At 39.1% G+C, this 19,284-nt stretch overlaps 1 protein-coding gene across 5 annotated transcripts in view; it reads right to left on the reverse strand.

Annotated features, from left to right (window-relative positions):
- DMD (dystrophin) overlaps positions 1 to 19,284 on the reverse strand; it is a 1,889,362-nt gene that overhangs the window by 8,583 nt on the left and 1,861,495 nt on the right. For all 5 annotated transcript variants that reach the window (XM_010599731.3, XM_003420180.4, XM_023539127.2 and 2 more), the window contains 3 exons: positions 18,503 to 18,746; positions 17,532 to 17,655; positions 5,854 to 5,946 (listed from right to left, as the gene is read on the reverse strand). In XM_010599731.3, coding sequence (XP_010598033.2) covers positions 5,854 to 5,946; positions 17,532 to 17,655; positions 18,503 to 18,746 — 461 coding nt within the window. The remainder of the gene's footprint in view (positions 1 to 5,853; positions 5,947 to 17,531; positions 17,656 to 18,502; positions 18,747 to 19,284) is intronic.

Here is a 19,284-nt window from a genome sequence, read left to right on the forward strand (position 1 = left end):
CTTCCTCATCACTGGATTCCCAATGTGCTCATTAACAGAGCACAAAAGAAAGATCCTTTTTCTGTTTGAAAAAGAAAAAGTTAAAGACAAATATCATTTTCTACTATACTGGAAATTGTCCAATACAGACAAAATCAAGGTTAATTGGTTGCAACATTTTTAAAAGTTCTTGACTAAAAATAAATAAATAAAACAAAGAAATAGAAGGGCCAGATAAAAGCTTTCCTTCCTAAATACATTCTTTGGAAATGAGTTTCTTTAGCCCTCCACCTAGGGTGTCCATCTGGCAATGTGATATGTTGTCAGGAAATGAATCAAGAGAAAAGGGAAGTGTGCTGGGGGAGTCTGGAGTCTAAATAAAGCGTGTGGTAGGGTCTGGAGAAGTCTAGTTTCATTGTAGAGTCTGAACTTGAAATCGTTAGTTGTAATTCATTGCCTCAGAGTCATACTTTACTTGTAGGATGTGACTATTTCTGTGTGCCCTTAGCTTCTTTCATCTTAGCTGTTTTAAAAAGGTTAAGGAAAAAAGTTCCTTTTTGGGCCTTCTGTTTCATTACAAGTCAAAGAAGATTCAAATGGCTATATTTTAAATATCAAAACATGCAGGCTCTTTGGTGAACACAGATAACCAAAAACCAAACCAAATCCAGTGCTGTCGAGTCGATTCTGACTCATAGCGACCCTATAGGACAGAGTAGAACTGCCCCAAAGAGTTTCCAAGGAGCGCCTGGCAGATTCGAACTGCAGACCCTTTGGTTAGTAGCCGTAGCACTTAGGCACTATGCCACCGGGGTTTCTGGTGAACATAGATACAACTGTTTAAATCAATTCCAAAACACAGTCTGATTGAGCTGAAATTTGACCAGCACTGAAGCTTGTGGCTGTACACATGTAATGAGCTAGAATGGACAGAAAAATATTAGTACAAAGCAGGGGTAGGTAAACTTTTTCTATAAAGGATCAGGTAGTAAATACTTCAGGCTTTGCGAGCCATGTAGTCTCTGTGGCAACTAGTCAACTCTGCTGCAGTTATTCTGCCCTTACAGCATGAAAGCACTCATAGATGATATGTAAACAAATGGGTGTGGTTGCGTGTCAATAAAACTTTATTTATAAAAACAGGCAGGGGGCCAAATCTGGCCCCTGGTGTAAAGGGATAAATGCTCAAATCCTTTGTGGAAGCAGATGGAAAACAGAATGGTACCCAAAAGGAGGCTTCCATCTGCCTTTGTTCCTTATGTTGCTCTTCCATAAAAGAACCACAGAATAAGAATTGAATTTTAAAAGATGGCAGGTTTTACAAAGCTGCTGGGTTGGTAATTTAGAGATATTTAATAGAGTGTATGTGGGCTTCTTTGTGGGGGGGTGATATGAGAGGGAGAAGATGGCATTAGCTTTTCAGGATAAAAATAGTGTGGCAGAGGTCAGCAGATAAGAGATTATATAGGCTGCAGAAACAGCCACATAGCACTGCTAACTGCTTTCTGGATTGTCTCACTGTACCAAGAGCTTATCTTAGATCCTAACATTCATTAATCCATAGAAAGTGGCACCTCATTTTAGAGAACCCAATAGCATACCACTGACTAGAAAAGCACTTCCTTTGTCAATGCACATATGTATAAAATACCTTTGAGCAGCAATTTATGGACAAATCGCTTAGGAGGCTAATTTTTAAATTACACTTATTGTTTGTTCCACCCATGTAGTGTTCCGATAGAATAATGGTAGAGATTTAAAAGGCACCTTATAATGACTTTTATTACTGTGGAATTCAACGTCTATATACACTTACAGACAGAGGGACAGATTATAGATAGATAATAGATACATTAGACAAAAATAAGCTAATGTTCAGTGTTTAATATACACCGAGACACTCAAATCCCCCAAGCAGTTGTGAATAACTATATCTACGTGATTGATCGGGAAAGAGATAATCACAAAGCTAAGTGTACACACATTCATACCTTGAACACGCTGTAATTTATATTGGCTATTTTTTTTTTTTATTATGCAGGATAGTGTTGGCCATCCATTATTGCTAAACGGTGAAGCATACAACCCCTTTATTAATTTGGATAACAGTTTAGCAAGGCCATTGAGACAAGACAGAAGGCTAATTTTACTTCTGAATGGCCATGAACAAGGAACTTAACTTCTCTGGGTGTCCAGGTACTCTTTGTGAAAATGAAAGCTATAGTTGGTCAGTTAAGGTCCACCTCTAAGTCAAAACTGTGGTAAAGGGTAACAACAAAAAACAACAAAAGTCGTAAATGTAAAATACACAAAAACTCCCCTGGCTCTATACTTTATATTTGTAAAAAACCTCCTAGTTTTTAAAAAGTCTTTTCGTCTGTGGGCAATTATCCAGCAGGGTTACGTAAACCATGAGGTGGTATTTAATAGCACGTTTCCACGAGATGTCAGACCTCTGGCTCTGACATCTGTTTTGAGTTCCTCAAACAGCTGTCCCAAACAGCTGTCGCAATTGTGAACTTCATTTTTTTGGTAACACAACAATGGGAACGTGCACGGCAGACTTAGGTTAAAAGTAAAAAGTCCTCTAAGACATTAGCAAGGTCCTGGCAGAAACTTCCAGGGCAAAACATTTTAATCTTTTTTGGAAAAGATATTCAGCTGGCCAAGGAAAACTGAGATTGGTTAGATCAATATTTTTAAACCACTGGGATCAGAAAACCAATTTAGTGAGTCGCAACCAGCATTTTATTTTAAAGTAAATGGAATAGTGAAAGTGTATATTACATGTAGTATGAAAATTATTACTACATAAAACTTGTCCTTGATCTTTATATGTATATATGGTGGGCATATACATATGTGTGTGTGTTTTTATACACACACACACAACTTATTTTATATCCTTATCCCCGTTTGAGATGTAAAATGTTCTTCGTATTACAGATAATGGTCAAAAAAGGGTGAAAGTCACTATGCTGGATGTCAAAGATAATATTTATAAAGGAGATGGAGGCTGGACAAGAACTTTTCAAGGCCCTTCCTTTTGGGAAAGTTTATAATCCTGAGATGTTAAGATTCTCAAAGACTTTTGTTTAGTATCATCTTAACATAGCTACCAACTGGTAAGATGTTCCCACCAAACTCTACCTGTCTTTTTTTTAAAGAAACGAGGATGCCAAAAAGTGTTGCTCTGGAAAAGCTAACTTTTTAGAGTGCATTGATATTTAGCCTATTTTTACAATGATGAGACTTTGTATCCATTTGATTTTGGGGAGAAAAGAGCCTATAATAAGGTGCAATTTAGCAGGAAGTAGAAGGGCCTAATATCACAGAAAGACTTGCCAGATTTTCCAGCTACTCTCTTATTAAACGTTTTATGTTTGTTTTTTCAGGAGTGTGAATTAATTCTCTCAAGCCACTGGGGAACTATTGAGTAAGTAGGAACTTAGTGAATGGAACCAATATCAGATGAGGCCTCCTTATCCCATATTTGAAAACTCAAATCAGCATTTAGGGAACAATAAGCTCCCACAAGCACTAATTTATTCAACACTCTCCAGGCAGCCTGAGTGAATAGATTTTTCCAAGATTCCTCAGAAGTAAATCAACATCATACATGTAAATACAACATCAGAGATACTAACTGCCAAATACCACATCAGAGGAGGTATGTTTCTTTTCTTGCCAGGTGGCTTCTTTGAAACCCGTGTGGTATCTAGCTTCAAGGACTTGTACGGGGGATGCAGGGAGAGGGTGTAAAGGATTTTACCTTTGAGCTAACTAGAATGTACCAGAGACGCAGGTACGAAATGGGGTCTAAGGAGGCAAGGCTGCTTATGGGCAAGCAGAGCTATGCACCCTGCTCTAGCCTCTTCTCTGCTATACTCTTGTTATTTAGGTGTGGAAGAAGTGACCAGGACACCAACAAGGCAGCCACTAACTTCCCACGGTGTAGATATGCAGGCCAACAGCATACGGTTCAAGGAACCGGGGTAAGACACGTGTCTATGAACTTCAAGGGGAAGCTTGAGGGTAACAAAATGTATACTAGATGTGAGGCCAAAAGTCCTGTCCCCCCTAAGTAGTGGTGTGACCTTGAAGAAGACACTTCTTCTGCCTGGGGTTAACTCCTTTCTAGTTATCTAATAGGCTAGTTCTGGGATTCATTCATGTCATAGCTATCTCTATTACAGCAATAATATTATTGTTCTGTGATTTGAACTTCTTTGGAACTCTGTATCCCTAATTGACCATAAGCACCTTGAAGGCAAGGAGCTAGTCTTTTCTTCTGCACATTCCTAATACCTCTACCAGCATGTAGTAGGTGCTAGTCAAAGCTAACAGGATGAAGCAATGAGGATAAAGTTGAAAATTGGGTTAATACCCAGCCTGCGCATAGTCTTATTATGAATGATGGCATCTAGGGAGAGGATATGTCTGAGATAGTCAGGATGGGGATGGGGCTGGGGTGGGTGGTGTGAGGGTAGGTGGAAGACAGATAAGATTTCTATCTGTTAAAATCAACACATCAGAGGCACTCAGCAGTGAAAAGATGGCTGGTGCAGACATTTATAATTAGCTTCCCCTGACGGTTCCTTAGCAACGCTCTATCAGAACACTATTGCTTTTAATGTGTATTGCACAACGTTCACTCATACATCAAATAGGTAGGAAATGGCCATTGTTCACTGACACCGAACAAAAAGATAGGAAAAACATACAACTCAAAACACCCTCCTAATTGCCCTTGTGGAGAGGAACAAATAGCCTACATTTTCTGCCACCCTTCCCTCCTAGGCTGCCCATTAGGGGTGCCAATCACTGGCCACAAAGCCTTGTGTTTTTCCCTTATACTTCTCCAGGCTTTCCCTCTATTTGATCACAGGTGACTGCTGCCATTCTTTTTATTTATTGAAAGGAGGTGGGTCGGTGACTTTGTTTTATGTCGGGGCAATAAAGCAAAATAAATACTCCACAAAACTAATGACACCTATTTTATATATATATATATATATATCTCCTTGGATGAGGCAAGGCATCTGAATTTGACGCTGACTGGAAGGAAAATTCTGTGGGGTAAAGTGCTGCCTTTATATGAAGGGCAGAATGCCCAAGGTCAAACTGATGAGCAGAAAGAAAAATAATATTAACGGCTTTCTTTGCTAAATCTGTATTCCATCCATGGAAGTGAAAAAAAAAAAAGATACAGTAAGAAACTATTATATAAAGATTGAGTTATAGCTACATTGAAATGATGGAGTAAGATACAATTTTAAATATAAAGGACATCAGATTTTATGTCAGAATCCCCACCACCACTGCTCACTAGGCATGTTCTAGGGTTTGCCATAGTGTGAAGTAACTGTATGTTCTCAGCAAAGACATTAATTTCCTCATCTGCGAAAGTTACAGAATAATCACTCCTAGGTGAAAGGGACCTCATAATTAACAGTTTATAAATGTAAGGTAGCATTCTTATTTCCAGCAACATCTTGATTATACAGGTATTTGAATTCAAAATCCTCCAAACCAGAACCCAAAAAACCCAGTGCCGTCGAGTCAATTACGACTCATAGTGACCCTATAGGACAGAGTAGAACTGCCCCATAGAGTTTCCAAGGAGCGCCTGGGGGATTCGAACTGCTGAGCCTTTGGTTAGCAGCCATACCACTTAACCACCATGCCACCAGGATTTCCTCCAAACCAGAAATTCATGTTTAAAAATAAAATCTGTTGACTGTGATTCCAAATTGGCCTTCTGTTAGCATGTGTCTGTTTAAACATGGAAAATACACGCATCACTTGGGTATCGAAGTGAGCGTTTGGCGTAATTCCAACAACTTTTGATTGCTTCTAGGTATTGGAGCTTACCTCTCGAACTGGGAAAGGAGTTGTTGAGTTGCTCCATCACTTCCTCTAACCCTGTGCTTGTGTCCTGGGGAGGACTAAGAAGGTCTTCCTCACCTTAATGAAAGCAAAACAAATAGTGGCACATTACAATTAAGGAATGTCATAGGTTGAATTATGTCCCCCCAAAATATGTGTTATAAATCCTAACCTCTATGCCCACTTGGGAATGGGTTGTCTTTGTTACGTTAATGAGGCAGGATTAGCTTAGGGTGCATTTTGAGTCCATCTCTTTTCAGATATAAAAGCAATTAAACAAGCAAGTGAGAAAGGCGAGATGGGAGGAGATAGATACCATGCCACATGAAGATCACCAAGGAGCCAAGAAATAAGGACCTTTCCCCAGAGCCAACAGAGAGAGAGCCTTCCTCTAGAACCAGCACCCTGAATTCAGACTTATAGCCTCCTAAACTGTGAGAGAATAAATTTCTGTGTGCTAAAGCCAACCACTTGTGGTATTTCTGTTGTAGTGGCACTAGATAAATAAGACAAGGAAAAATTAGAGAAAAAGTTCATGATCACATTTTTAATACCATTATGAATTCATTTTCACTTGCTTATAAATAACATAAATAACACATAAATAAAAAAACTCCTCAAGCTTAGTAATTACAGAACGGCAGTTCCTTAAAGGGAAGAAGAAATCCATGAAGCAATTTATCTATGTCATTATCCTCGGAGAATAAAATTATATATTTATTTAGAAGTTAAGATCAAACTGGTGAATCCCCATTAACAAATACGAAGCTTTTTTCTTTGTAATAAAACCTTATTATTGCACACCTCCAGCATGTCTCTTCAACACAAAAGAAAATAAGAATGTGACAGTCTGTATTCACTCTATGAAGGTGAGAAGGGCATGGAGATAGACACTAAGGTATTTTTCCACACTTTCCTTTGACATTTAGCCAACAATACAAACAAAACTCAAGTATCTTTAAAGTCCAATGTCATAGGGAGAAATAAAAGTTGTATGTGACCTATATAAGTAATAAAATATTAATATTCTAAGAACTGTAGACATGGGGCATACTGGGGAGTTATGTCCCTTTCCTCTTTGTTACTTGAGACTACTTTATCATAATGAGGTCTGGGGGGCTGGTAAAGGGGAATTAAAGAAAAAAAATTTTTTGACAGTTTGTGTGAGGAAAGAATGATGATTTGGATGTAAAAGGAGTTTAGGGGTGGATGGTCTTCTACTGGGAATGACAGTCCCCTCGTAAGAGTTTGTGGATCTGTGTCTCTACTATTTCTTCATGTGTCAAAGAAATCTACCTCAAACAGCATTTTCAGTAAGGGGAAAATTTCCTAAGTGCAAACAAAATTAATTTGAACTTTGGAGGTCATTTGAAACTAGTATTTCATAACATTAAATTTTCCCGTAGTGAAAATAACCTCTTTTGAAGCTCTATTTTTTCAGCATATTGTCACTTTCATCTAAATCAAGACCTTGCTCCAGCAAATCAACAACAGTGAGCATGCTTAAGGACAACCCCAGGTTCACATCTGACTTGGAAATGACTGGGGAGCTTGTATCTTAAATATGAGGGTCATTTCCTTTGGTCTCTGCCAGTTGGATTTTCAACTATGATTATAATCCTTCATGTATTGCTACGTTGTCATCATTGCTTTTTAATGGCCAAGCTAAAAGAATCCTTGGTAATGCTAACCATTAAGAGAAAATCTTATTCTAGTTGGATGTAGGCTGAGTACCATCATTAAATGGAGGGTTAAGAACCTGGGGTAGACAAAAAGACTCTGATTCTGTGAGTCCCACGGCAGGATATCATAGAAAACTTCTTTGAAATACTAAGTACAGGAAATAAATACTGAAGGATTAAGGTCACAAAGTGAAAAGAGTCCCAACATCCCTCTATCCATCCACCCACCGATACCAAAAAACCCCAGGCCAAACCCATTGCCGTTAAGTTGATTCTGACTCATGGCAACCCCATGTGTTTCAGAGTAGGACTGCGCTCCATAGGGTTTTCAATGAATGGTTGTAATCTTATATAAGCAGATCACCAGGCCTTTCTTCCCCAACGATGCTGAGTAGGTTCAAACCACACACCGTTTGCATCACCCAGGAATCTTATGTACACACACACATAGACATATACATACACACATACGTGTACGTGTGTATATTTATTTGCTTCTATAACTTTATGCCTTTAGAAAAGAAAAAAGGGAAACTCAGTATTTTTAGTTTCCCTTTTCCTGCATTTTAATACTCCATTATTTGGTGAAGATGGCATGGATGAAATACTGCCAGGAAGAACAGGATCCTGACAACTGCAGGGCTGATTATATCTCTCTGTTCCATTACCAATGCAAAATTTTGCTGAACTGGGAAACATGAGGCATTTTTTAATGGCAGCAAGTCCACTTTAGTGATAGTATACCTTGCAGAATAAATCTGAACCAAAGAGACACTCATGAGCACCAATGTTAATATTTGTGATAGTTTAATTACATCATACTGGAGCTCTAGGAACTCAATTGTACTGTGTTAAGATTCAAGTACAGTTCAATGGAGTGATTGGCATTTCTTTCCCTGAATTCTTTCCAGGAGCAAATTATAAAGTATAAACCTAACGATGTTAGTCAAGTTCATCTACACTGATAAACCTATCATTGGTGAGTCTCAAATATGAGCGTCCAAATACAAATGCAAAATTGGCTTATTTGTTTTAATGCAGAACTTTCATGGCAGTGATACGTGTATCCATTGAAACACAGTGGTACATAAACGAGTAAAATATAATCTTGTTTTCTTCTTTTTTCAGGATTCTCAAAGGCTTTAAGTAAAAAATCCTTTGGATTCAACTCGGTCCTATAGGGTCACTATGAATTGGAATCGACTCGATGGCACTGGGTTTAATCCCGTTTTAAGAATCAAAGTCAGATTTATCATATATATGCATGAGTAGAGGTGAATCAACCCACTGCATAGTGCTTAATGCCTAATATTTTCTCTCTTAGATTATACTGGAAAAATCGAAACAGCTAAATGAAACACCACTGTACTGAAGGTAAAGTAACACATTTTAAAACTGTCTTAAAAAGACATAAAAATTTAAAAGTAGTAAGAATAATCTGTTTTATTCAGATATTTATCAAAAGCTGATTATATAACACGCACTGTTCTAGGTGCTGGGGTTATAGCAAGAAACAACCAAAACAGCCCTATCTTCATGGAACTCACATGGTTGTGGGGACACACGGCCTAAGCCAATAAACAAGTAAATTCCGTACTTCTATCAGAAGGTGGGAAACCCTGGTGGTGCAGTGGTTGAGTGCTACGGCTGCTTACCAAAAGGTCGGCAGTTCGAATCCACCAGGCGCTCCTTGGAAACTCTACGGGGCAGTTCTACTCTATCCTACAGGGTTGCTATGAGTCGGAATCGAAGGCAGTGGGTTTGGTTTTGGTTTTTGGTCAGAAGGTGATAAATGCTCAGAGGTGAGAGGGTTAGGGAGGGGGAGTGAAGGGAGTCTTGGAAGCCCTCCCTGATGAGGTGCAGTTGAGTAAAAACCTTAAGGACTTGATGGTCAGGCAGGTATTTGAGAGAAAAGCACTCCAGACAGAAGGATGAGCAAGTACAAAGGCCCTGAGAGGGGACTGTGATTAGCTCTTTCAAAGAACGGCAAGAAGGCCAGTGTAGAGAAAACGGAGTGAGCAAGGGGAGAGAGTGTATCTCCTTGGCTCAGGAATTTGGGTGCCGTAAAAAGTACACAGCCCAGGTAGTCTGCTGGTCCAAGGAGGATGAGAGACATGTGGAGCAGACCCAAACCCAACCCCAAACCTGGAATCAAGCCCAGCTGAGCTCCAGCAAAACTCCAGCCGACCAACAGATGCATGAATGAGGTCATGCAACTTATTTGTGGTTATTTATTACACAGCAGTAGCTGACCGATATGCTCTCTTTTAGGGCATCAAATCAGCAAGACACTAATATTTATGGGTTGTCTAATCATCTACTGATATGTAGCTACAATATGATTTAAAAAAAAAGTTGCTATCAAGTCAATTCAGACTCATGGTGATTTCATATGTGTGTCAGGGTAGGACTGTGCTCCATTGGGTTTTCAATGGCTGATTTTTGGGAAGTAGATCGCCAGGTCTTTCTTCTGAGGCACTTCTGGATTGATTTGAACTACCAACTTTTTGGTTAGCAGCTACATGCATTCACCATTTGCACCACGCAGGGACAGGCAGCCCAGAAGTTTCCTGAGTCTAACAGCAATTCTTGTAGACCACAAGTCCTCCCTCCCCTCAACAATCTTTTTATTTTTTTAACAAGAAAATACTGATTGAGTCTCAACTATGCACACTAGGAATTTGGCCAGCTGATTCACTGCCAGCTCAAATAGCATATTGCTAGTGGTTAAGGGATTCCAAACTTAGTTAATGGCACTTCTTTAGCATTAACACTTCAACTTGATTCTACTCCAAGGTGATTCCCACAAACACCCATAAAAATCCTTTTTGGATTATTAGCTATAATCTTCTTGGCTTGCCTGAAGTGGGTCCAAAGAAATGACTTTGAAACATTTTAAAAATGAACGTCTCGAAATAAGGAAATACACGGGTCGAAGTAAAATAGCACCCTGATGTAGCATAATACAACAGACATTGCTGAAGTGAAGCAAAAAAAGGGGTGGCTAACTCAATTTAATCCGAGAAAAATGAAATGGAATGTTTTGCCATAGGCAGGATGTTCTTCAAGTCTACTTGCTTTAAAAATTATTTTAGTCAGAATCCCTGCAACCTATGCAGAATAGACAGAAGGGTCCTTACTCCTAGGGTGTTAGGTGTGATTTTATGTGCACCTAAGCAAATTATTTTCTCTTAAGAAAAGGAGCTGTGTATGAGAAAATTATTTTCTCTTAAAAAGGGGACTGTGTATGAACAAATAAGCCCAGCCTCATTTTCCTTGGGATCATGAATCTAAATCACACAGTATCTTTTTAACCAATTGCTGACTTGGTATGTTATTATCTTGTCTTTCCCGCCTTTCTCCAGTTTTTCAGAAGCAAAAAAAAATTCAGTGGTTTATCCAGAACCAGATAATTGGCTTCAATTACCTTTTAACATTATGATTTGAGGTAAACGCTTTCCATTTTACACATGCTGTGTGTAAGTTCTTTAATATATTATGGTCTACAATGGTGATGCTGATTTTATGCTGGTCAGTTTTTGAATGGTGGGGAGAGAGAATGAAATTAGTAGCTAAATTTCCTAAGTGTGTGGATAACTCCAAATTTACACAAGGATGTATTGTGCTTAATTTCCAAAAGATTCATTCAATAAACGCTTTACTGAGTGTCTGTTGTATAAACTCACTGCTGTCAAGTCGATTCTGACTCAGAGCAACCCCATAGGGTTTCCAAGGCTGTAAATCTCGACAGAAGCAGACTGCCACATCTTTCTCCAGTGGAGCCACTGGTGGTATTGAGCAGCCGAGCTTTTGGTTAGCAGTCAATTGAATTAACCACTGTACCATCAGGGCTCCTTTTTCTGTTGCATAGAGGGTGCTCAAATGGGAAAGGAAATAAGTAGGAGTTAGAAACCCTGGTGGTAGAGTGGTTAAGTGCTATGGCTGCTAACCAAAAGGTTGGCAGTTTGAATTCACCAGGTGCTCCTTGGAAACTCTGTGGGGCAGTTCTGGTCACTGTAAGTCAGAATTGACTCGATTGCAACAGGTTTTTTTTTTTGTTTTGTTTTAGTCCCTGCCCTTAAGGAGCTGAAGTTCTAGGGAATTCTAGAGAGAAGAAAGAAATGCTAATAACTATAAGAAAGGACAAATTAAAAGATATAATGCATTATTAAGCCATATAAATGCATGATTAAGTTCCAAGGGAAGACTCATTGACTCCATATTTAAAACAGAGAAGAGTGAAAAAGAAGGATGATATATTTCAGGTTAAGAAAGCACTGTGCTTAAGGCCAAAGAGGAATGACAGCATAGAGCAATGAGATAGCAAGAAATGTGTGGGTGACCCCGGGGTCTGTGAATAAAGGCAGAAGGATAATGTTTGAAGGCAATAAATGAAAACAATGGGCTGGAGAGGGAGGTGGGCTTTGAATACCATACTAGAGAGTCTGGACTTTATTCTGTTCACAAACAGGAGCCATTAAAAATGCTTAAGGAGGGGAATAAGATGATACAATCTGAATGTCAGAAGAGTAACTAGAAGCATCTGGAAGATGTCTTGGAAAAGAGACAAAAGGCAGAGAAATCCATTAGGAGAATATTTGTATTGTTTGCTCAGGTAGCACATGATGAGGGCTTACGCTTGGGCAGAAGCAGCTGAATTCAAGGGTTTTGCTCTTTTTATAAACATATTAGGCAGCTTACACAGAATGAACGGAACAGAACAGACTGACCTTGGTGACTGGATTGCTGGCGGTAGGGCGTGGTAAAAAAGGTAGGTAAAGGAACAAAGTGGAATTTCCCCAATTCTGCCAATAATGTTCTTTTTTAGCTTTTAACTTTTCATTCAGGATCCAATGACGGGTCATGCTTTGCATTTAGTTGTCATGTTTCTTCAGTCTTCTCTATTCTAGAACCATTTCTAGCCTTTTTATATATTTCATGACGCTGACATTTTAGAAGAGGTCAGGCCAGTAGCTTCGTAGGATGTTCCTTAATTTGGATTTGTCTGCTTATTTACTTATGATTGGATTCAGATTAAGTATTTTTCACAGGATTACCACACAGATGATGTTATTGTATCTATATTAATTTCCTGTGTGTGATAATCCCATCGTGGTTATGTAGGAGAATATCTTTGACCTTGAAGTGTCATTATATCAGAAACATAACTATTAAGTGGGTCAGTGGAGCAAAAACAAAACAAACAAATCAACTAGACACACACATAAATATGATAAATATGTATATAAACATATACAGTATGTATAAAGATATATTAATATATAGATATAAGTAGATGTTAATATAAATAAACATATGCCATATATTTAAAAATACATAAAGGTACATAAATAAACAGATATAAAGCAAATATGGCAAAAATGTTAATTAGTGAATTAATTACAATGTTCTTATGTTGTTGTTGTTCGGTGTTATTTGAGCCGGTTCTGACCCATAGCGACTCTATGTACAACAGTATGAAACACTGCCCAGTCCTGCATCATGCTTACAGTCATTGCTATCTTTGAGCCCACTGTTGCAGCCACTATTGTCAATCCATCTAGTTGAGGGTCTCCCTCTTTTTCGCTGACCCTCTTTTTCTACCTTATCAAACATGGTGTCCTTCTCCAGGGCTGGTTCCTATACCTTTGAAATTATTCTACATAAAAAGGTGAGGAACATTTTAACATTTTGAACAAACAAGGTAAGTAAATGCAAGAAACAATAAACTGCTTTTCAAAAAGAATGTTTAGGGAACGCAACAGAGAGTCCCCAACGGAGTGGGAGAAAATTGCAGAGCAGAACTCAAATTCACATAAAAAGACGTGAGTTATTGGTCTGACAGAGACTGGAAGAACCCCTGAAACTATGGCCCCCGGATGCTCTGTTAACCCAGAACTAAAACCATTCCCGAAGCCCACTCTTCAGACAAAGATTAGACAGGACTATAAAACAAAAAGTAATACACATGAGAAGTGTGCTTCTTAGTTCAATCAGGTAATACACGAGACCAAATGGGCGGCTCCTGTCTAGAGGCATGATGAAAAGGCAAAAAAGGATAGGAACTGGTTGAATGGACACAGGGAACCCAGGACGGAAAGGGGGAGTGTGGTCACATTGTGGGGATTAGAACTAATGTCACAAAACAATATGTGTATAAATTTTTGTATGAGAAATTAACTTGAGCTGTAAACTTTCACCTAAAGCATACACAAAAAAAGAATGACTGGGTAGAAGGCAGAACCCTGGTGGCACAGTGGTTAAAGCTCTCAGCGGTGAGCCAAAAGGTTGGCAGTTGGAACCCATCAGCCACTTCGCAGGAGAAAGATGTGGCAGTCTGCTTCCATAAAGATTACAGCCTTGGAAACCCTATGGGGGCATTTCTACTCTGTTCTACAGGGTCGCTAGGAGCTGGAATCAGCTTGAGAGCAATGGGTTTGGTTATTTTTTGTTTTGGGTAGAAGAGGAGTCATTAAAGATATGGCATTGTTACAAAACTGTAGACTCCTGTGTTCATAGCTCATGACAGCCAAAAAAAGATAAATTTCATTAAGAAATTTGCTTGTTTATTGTCTGTCTCCTGCAATTTCCAATAGAATGTATGCTTCATGGGGACCCTGTCTTCGTAAAAAAAATGTATAGAGCACAGATATGGTACGCAGAGACTTAGCAGTGATAAGTAGATCACAGATGGAGGAAACACTGTGACAATTTAGCCTGATCACCAAGTATAACTTAACTCATATTTCACTTTAAAAAAAATCACTGAGGTTGTATATTGAAAGAAACAAATCTCAATACAGGTCAGCAAATCTCAGCCTCAGCATGCCTCAAACCTTCAAAGCACAAGCATACGCGTTGCATTTATTTAAAACCTGTGTGCATCTTTCAAGAGGATGGTGACTTTTTTCTTAAATGAAGTAGGTTTATGCAGTTGGAAAAAAAAAAATCACCCCTGAATTCAGTCTTTTCTTTCAGAGAACAAAACCTAAAAAACAGCCTATCTATTTTACATTGGCGAGTTATCTCTTAGCTTTAACTCAGCCATTGGAATGGAGCCCCTCTGTCCTTGTATTCGATTCTGCCACGATTTTCTCGGCTCCACAAATCATCAGGACCACAGCCTGATGTGTACTTTAATTTGGTTGCTTTAATAGGCGTGCTGCCTCTTCACCAGTGTTGACAGGCCTAAATAATTAATGCTTCTAAGCACCCAGGGCTCTGAATCTCCCTGCTAAAATATGCAACTTAGTTTCACATGCTTTACTTACTTCAAAAAGAAAAGAAAAGAAAATTCTGAGGAAATAACAACAGAGGCACTAAAACTCAGTTATTTTTGGAATTTATAGACTTCTCAAAGGCATATAATATTTTTTCACATGCTGCACTATCATTGACAGTCCCAATAGCCCATTGGCTATATTCAGATCTCATGTGGAGAAAGAGAATCTGATGTGGAAATTGCCCTAAATCAATGAGGCATGATCAAACCAGGAAAACAACTTCAGGCATTTCTTCTTCCTTCTCAAAAAAACTGATACTTGGCTTTTCTACAAGGTTTGACTTCTCTGGAGGAGGTTGTGACTTTTGCCCACTGCTCCAGGTTCTTCAAATTCATCACATTTGCTTCAGTCACTCTTTCTCCATCTTCAGAAATGCTAACCATGTCAGAGCTCTCATCCCCCTTCCTCAGCATCTTTGTTCATTCTCATACTTGTCTGTCGTCATTTCCACCATAAGGACCTCACCATCCTTCTGATAAGCCCAACAACGTTGGCCTTATCAACCCCAAGAACTGTGCACCTCACCCTCAATAATCTCCATGTACAATCGTCAACAGCTCACCAGTAGGCTATACCTAAGTTATAGGCATCACTTGAAAATGTTTTATTTCCATGATGCCCAATTTTTGAATTATCCTGACCATAGCCTCCTAATCTCCCACTATACAACTCACTCACACCCTTGAACCTTCCCTTTTGTTTCATCAGTTCTGGTTAGGCAGTTTGCTTCTCTTACTTCTACGTTCATGGAAGAGCTCAAGCATGAAATGAATTCCTCAACACACCATGGTACCACAATAGAGCTTTAAGTGTGAGGAATCAAGTAGTCACAGGTCTCTTCCTTTCTGTTTTTTCCTTTCTATGAGATAAGATCAAGAAGGCCAAGTATAACCACTTTAGGACCCAGGGAAAAGGAAGCGTGGAGCATGGGGTTGACTCGTGCTAGGCCTTAAGAGAGAAGGAGAAATGAGGAGGATGGGCAAGGTACCTGTGTAAAACCTCTTATTGTCTAGCCTAGAACATCAGGAAAGACCAATGAGCAGATGGTGGGCATGGCCCTTTCATGGCTATATTAACAATGTACTCATTAACACTGTATAATGCCTTACTCATTTTGATCTTCTTTTATCATGCATGCCTCATCAATTCCAGCTTTCTTAGAACTGAGTCCTAGTCAGAGAACACTGCTGAAAAATTACACCAAACCACATTGACAGTTTCCTCACACAAATTCATCTAACTTTTAAGTAGGCCCTCATTATTACTTGGTAATGTTCTAAAAGTGTCTTCACTTTCTTCAAGCCTCACTCATTTTTAAGATTACCTGGTCTTTTCTTTTCCTGAAAAGATGGCAACTCTCCAACTTCCCTTCTCTTGGCTGAAACTGCTTTCCCAGGAGTGGCCAATGGTAGAATTTATAGTGATCCAATGAGCTGTAATTTATTTCCATTTCATTGAGCTGTCTTCAGCATTTGACCTTTTGACCACCTGTTCCTACTCCCCATTCCTTCACTACACCATCACCCATATGGAGGTCTTCTCTAAGGTTTTGTATCTAAGCACCCTCATTATATTATTTCTCATCTTTAGCTATCAGTTCTACGGCGCTTACTCGCAAACCTCTCCAGCCTGTTTTCTTCCACCAGTTATAGACCTGTATTTTATCTTTCTGCTAAACATGATTTAAAAGATTTACCAGTTTTTCAAACACAATACATCCACCATCAAACGTATCACTATCTTCTTCCAACTAAGTTGTGTTCCCTCATTTCCTCTGCTCACATCATACAGTCAGTCCTTATCCAGGTCCTGGGTACTCTATATTGAGATAATAGTCTCATATCCATCTCCTCCCATTTCATGACTCACAACCCTAAAGCCCAGGTTCTCAGAACTCACGTACCTTAATCTTTGCAATAGTCTCCTAACGGGTTTTTCCATCTATAAAAGCTCTACCTTGAGACAGGCATGGATGCCAGAATACATCTTTTTAGAAAGGTCTTTTTAGCTATTTCTCAACTGGTATATGATTTTCAATGGCTCCTTGACACCTGTCAAAAGGAGTCAAACACCTCTATCCAACATTCATGTCATGATAATGTAACCCAGACCCCAGACCTTCCTCTGCAAACTTATTTCCCTTCACCTCCTGCTTTGACCTTGTCTTTCTAATAAACTGGACTCTATGGAAACCCTGGTGGCATAGCGGTTAAGTGCTACGGCTGCTAACCAAAAGGCCGGCAGTTTGAATCCACCAAGTGCTCCTTGGAAACTCTATGGGGCAGTTCTCCTCTATTCTATAGGTCGCTATGACTGGGAATCGACTCAACAGCAACGGGTTAGGCTGTATCCCGCCCTTGGCCTGAGCTCCTCATTGCTATACTTTTGCACAATGCTAGTCCTTCTTTAAGGTATGCTTGATCCCTACTCTATCCTTCATAAATAACAACTTACCATAAAGTCTTCTCTGGTCTTTAAAATGAATAAAACTTTACCACTACTCTGGCTTATTCAAATAACCAGCTCTTTGAGAGGTAGGACAGTCACTTATCTTTGTATCTCCTAAAGCACTTATGACATTGTGTTGTCTACAAGTGGTATTAGATAATTTAGCTGATGATGTGGATTGATGAGCAAACATTTCACCATTTCCAGACCTTAAGAGATATCAAAATCCAGAAGTAGCTAAGGAACTTACCCATTGATTCTGAAGTTTGACTGCCAACCACCCGGAGCAGCATAGGCTGACTGCTGTCTGACCTCTGTAGAGAGGTAGAAGGAGAGGACACTGTTGTACCATTCACCTTGGCCTCTGCTTGGGGCTAAGACATCCAAAAGAAAACAGGATTATTTTTCATAATAAACACTCAAACAAATATATACAAATAAGGCTCTGATAAACACTCATGAGTCTATGAAATTTTGATCTTTCCTAATTGGAAACCGCCCAAAGATTGGTGAATTTGAGAAATTTCACTGTTGATAAGATACATGGATGTGTATCTGAATTGTGCCCCTGTCCCCACCACAACTTTGAAAAAATATTAGGACTACTGTGGAACAAGATATCACTAGACTAAATAACAGAAAGATTTAGAAGGTAATGTGAGAATAGTGAACACAAAGATAATGGAGGAGTCATATTTTTGTGAAGTATTAACAAGATGAGGAGACAATATCTCAAAATTATAAATTCCCAGAAAGCAGGGACCATGTCCAGGTAGAGCAGTATCTTGCTAGGTTTTCAATGGAGGCTTAAAAAAATCATATTTTATGGATTGGAAGAAGAGAAAAAATCGAAATTTTATTAGACAATAAAACTCATTACAAAAAAGAAAGTTCTATTTCAAGAGGTAAAATTTTCACTTTTAGAGAACTAGTGGACACTTCCGGGCATTTTTTTCCAAGATGTATTTCAAGTTGGTCGAGCAAAAAACACGTTTGTAGGACAACAGTCTTGAACAAATATAAAGAAACACATTACTTTCCTCCTCTTTTTCTCTCTCTTAATACTGAGCACTTTGCTCGGCATACATCAAATACTCAACAAGCTGATGCTAGTTGCACTTATACAAAGGACTTTTTAGAGTTCTTCTATGTTTTAGTTTTGTTTAAGAGAGGGAAATGAGTTCTTGTAAATGTCTCATGTTAGAGAGACGGGGGCCTCACTTGTTCCAGCAGCTGCCTTAGCCTATGCAGCTGTGACTCCAGCTGTTTATTGTGGTCCTCCAGGATTTGCATCCTGGCTTCCAGGCGGCCTTTGTGTTGACGCAGAAGCTTGGCCTCAGCAATGAGCTCAGCATCTCGGGGGCTCTGGGGAGAGGTGGGCATCATTTCAGGAGGAGACGGCAGTGGGGACAGGCCTTTATGTTCATGCTGCTGCTTCAGACGGTCATATTCTGCTTGCAGATTCCTGTTGGTGTTGGCATCAAAGAAGAAAAAAAGAAAAGAAGGGAAACTTGAATATCATTATTGGATTTCATAGAACATGGTGGATAGATGCATCTGACCACCACCAACCACCAACAGCAAGCAAAAGAGAGGCACTTAATGGATGATTTTTATGATAACAATCTTACCAATGCTAAAAGAACAAAATAAAATTTGAAGCGTTTGCCCGGTGTGTGAGAAGAGATGCTTTTTGATTTTTTCTGTTATACTAAAAGCCTCATGAGTGTTATGTTCAGGTAAGTGTGCAGCAAAGAATTTAATCATTTGGTAAATAGTGCTCCATAATGTCACGGAATTAAAATCTGCATACCTCTATCAACACTTGGGTTTGCTTAAAAATGTCATCAAATATTTTCAAGAGAAATGTACAAGAATATGGTAAAAGTATACCCATGTACCTACCACACTGCATCAAAATTTCTTGAAGAAATAAGATACAACAGCTAAAGTTGAAGATCCCGCATGTTACCTCCTTAATATCATTCAGTTCCCTCCTCACT

This window comes from Loxodonta africana, chromosome X (assembly GCF_030014295.1).
Source record: "Loxodonta africana isolate mLoxAfr1 chromosome X, mLoxAfr1.hap2, whole genome shotgun sequence".
In the NCBI taxonomy this organism is placed as follows: domain Eukaryota; kingdom Metazoa; phylum Chordata; class Mammalia; order Proboscidea; family Elephantidae; genus Loxodonta; species Loxodonta africana.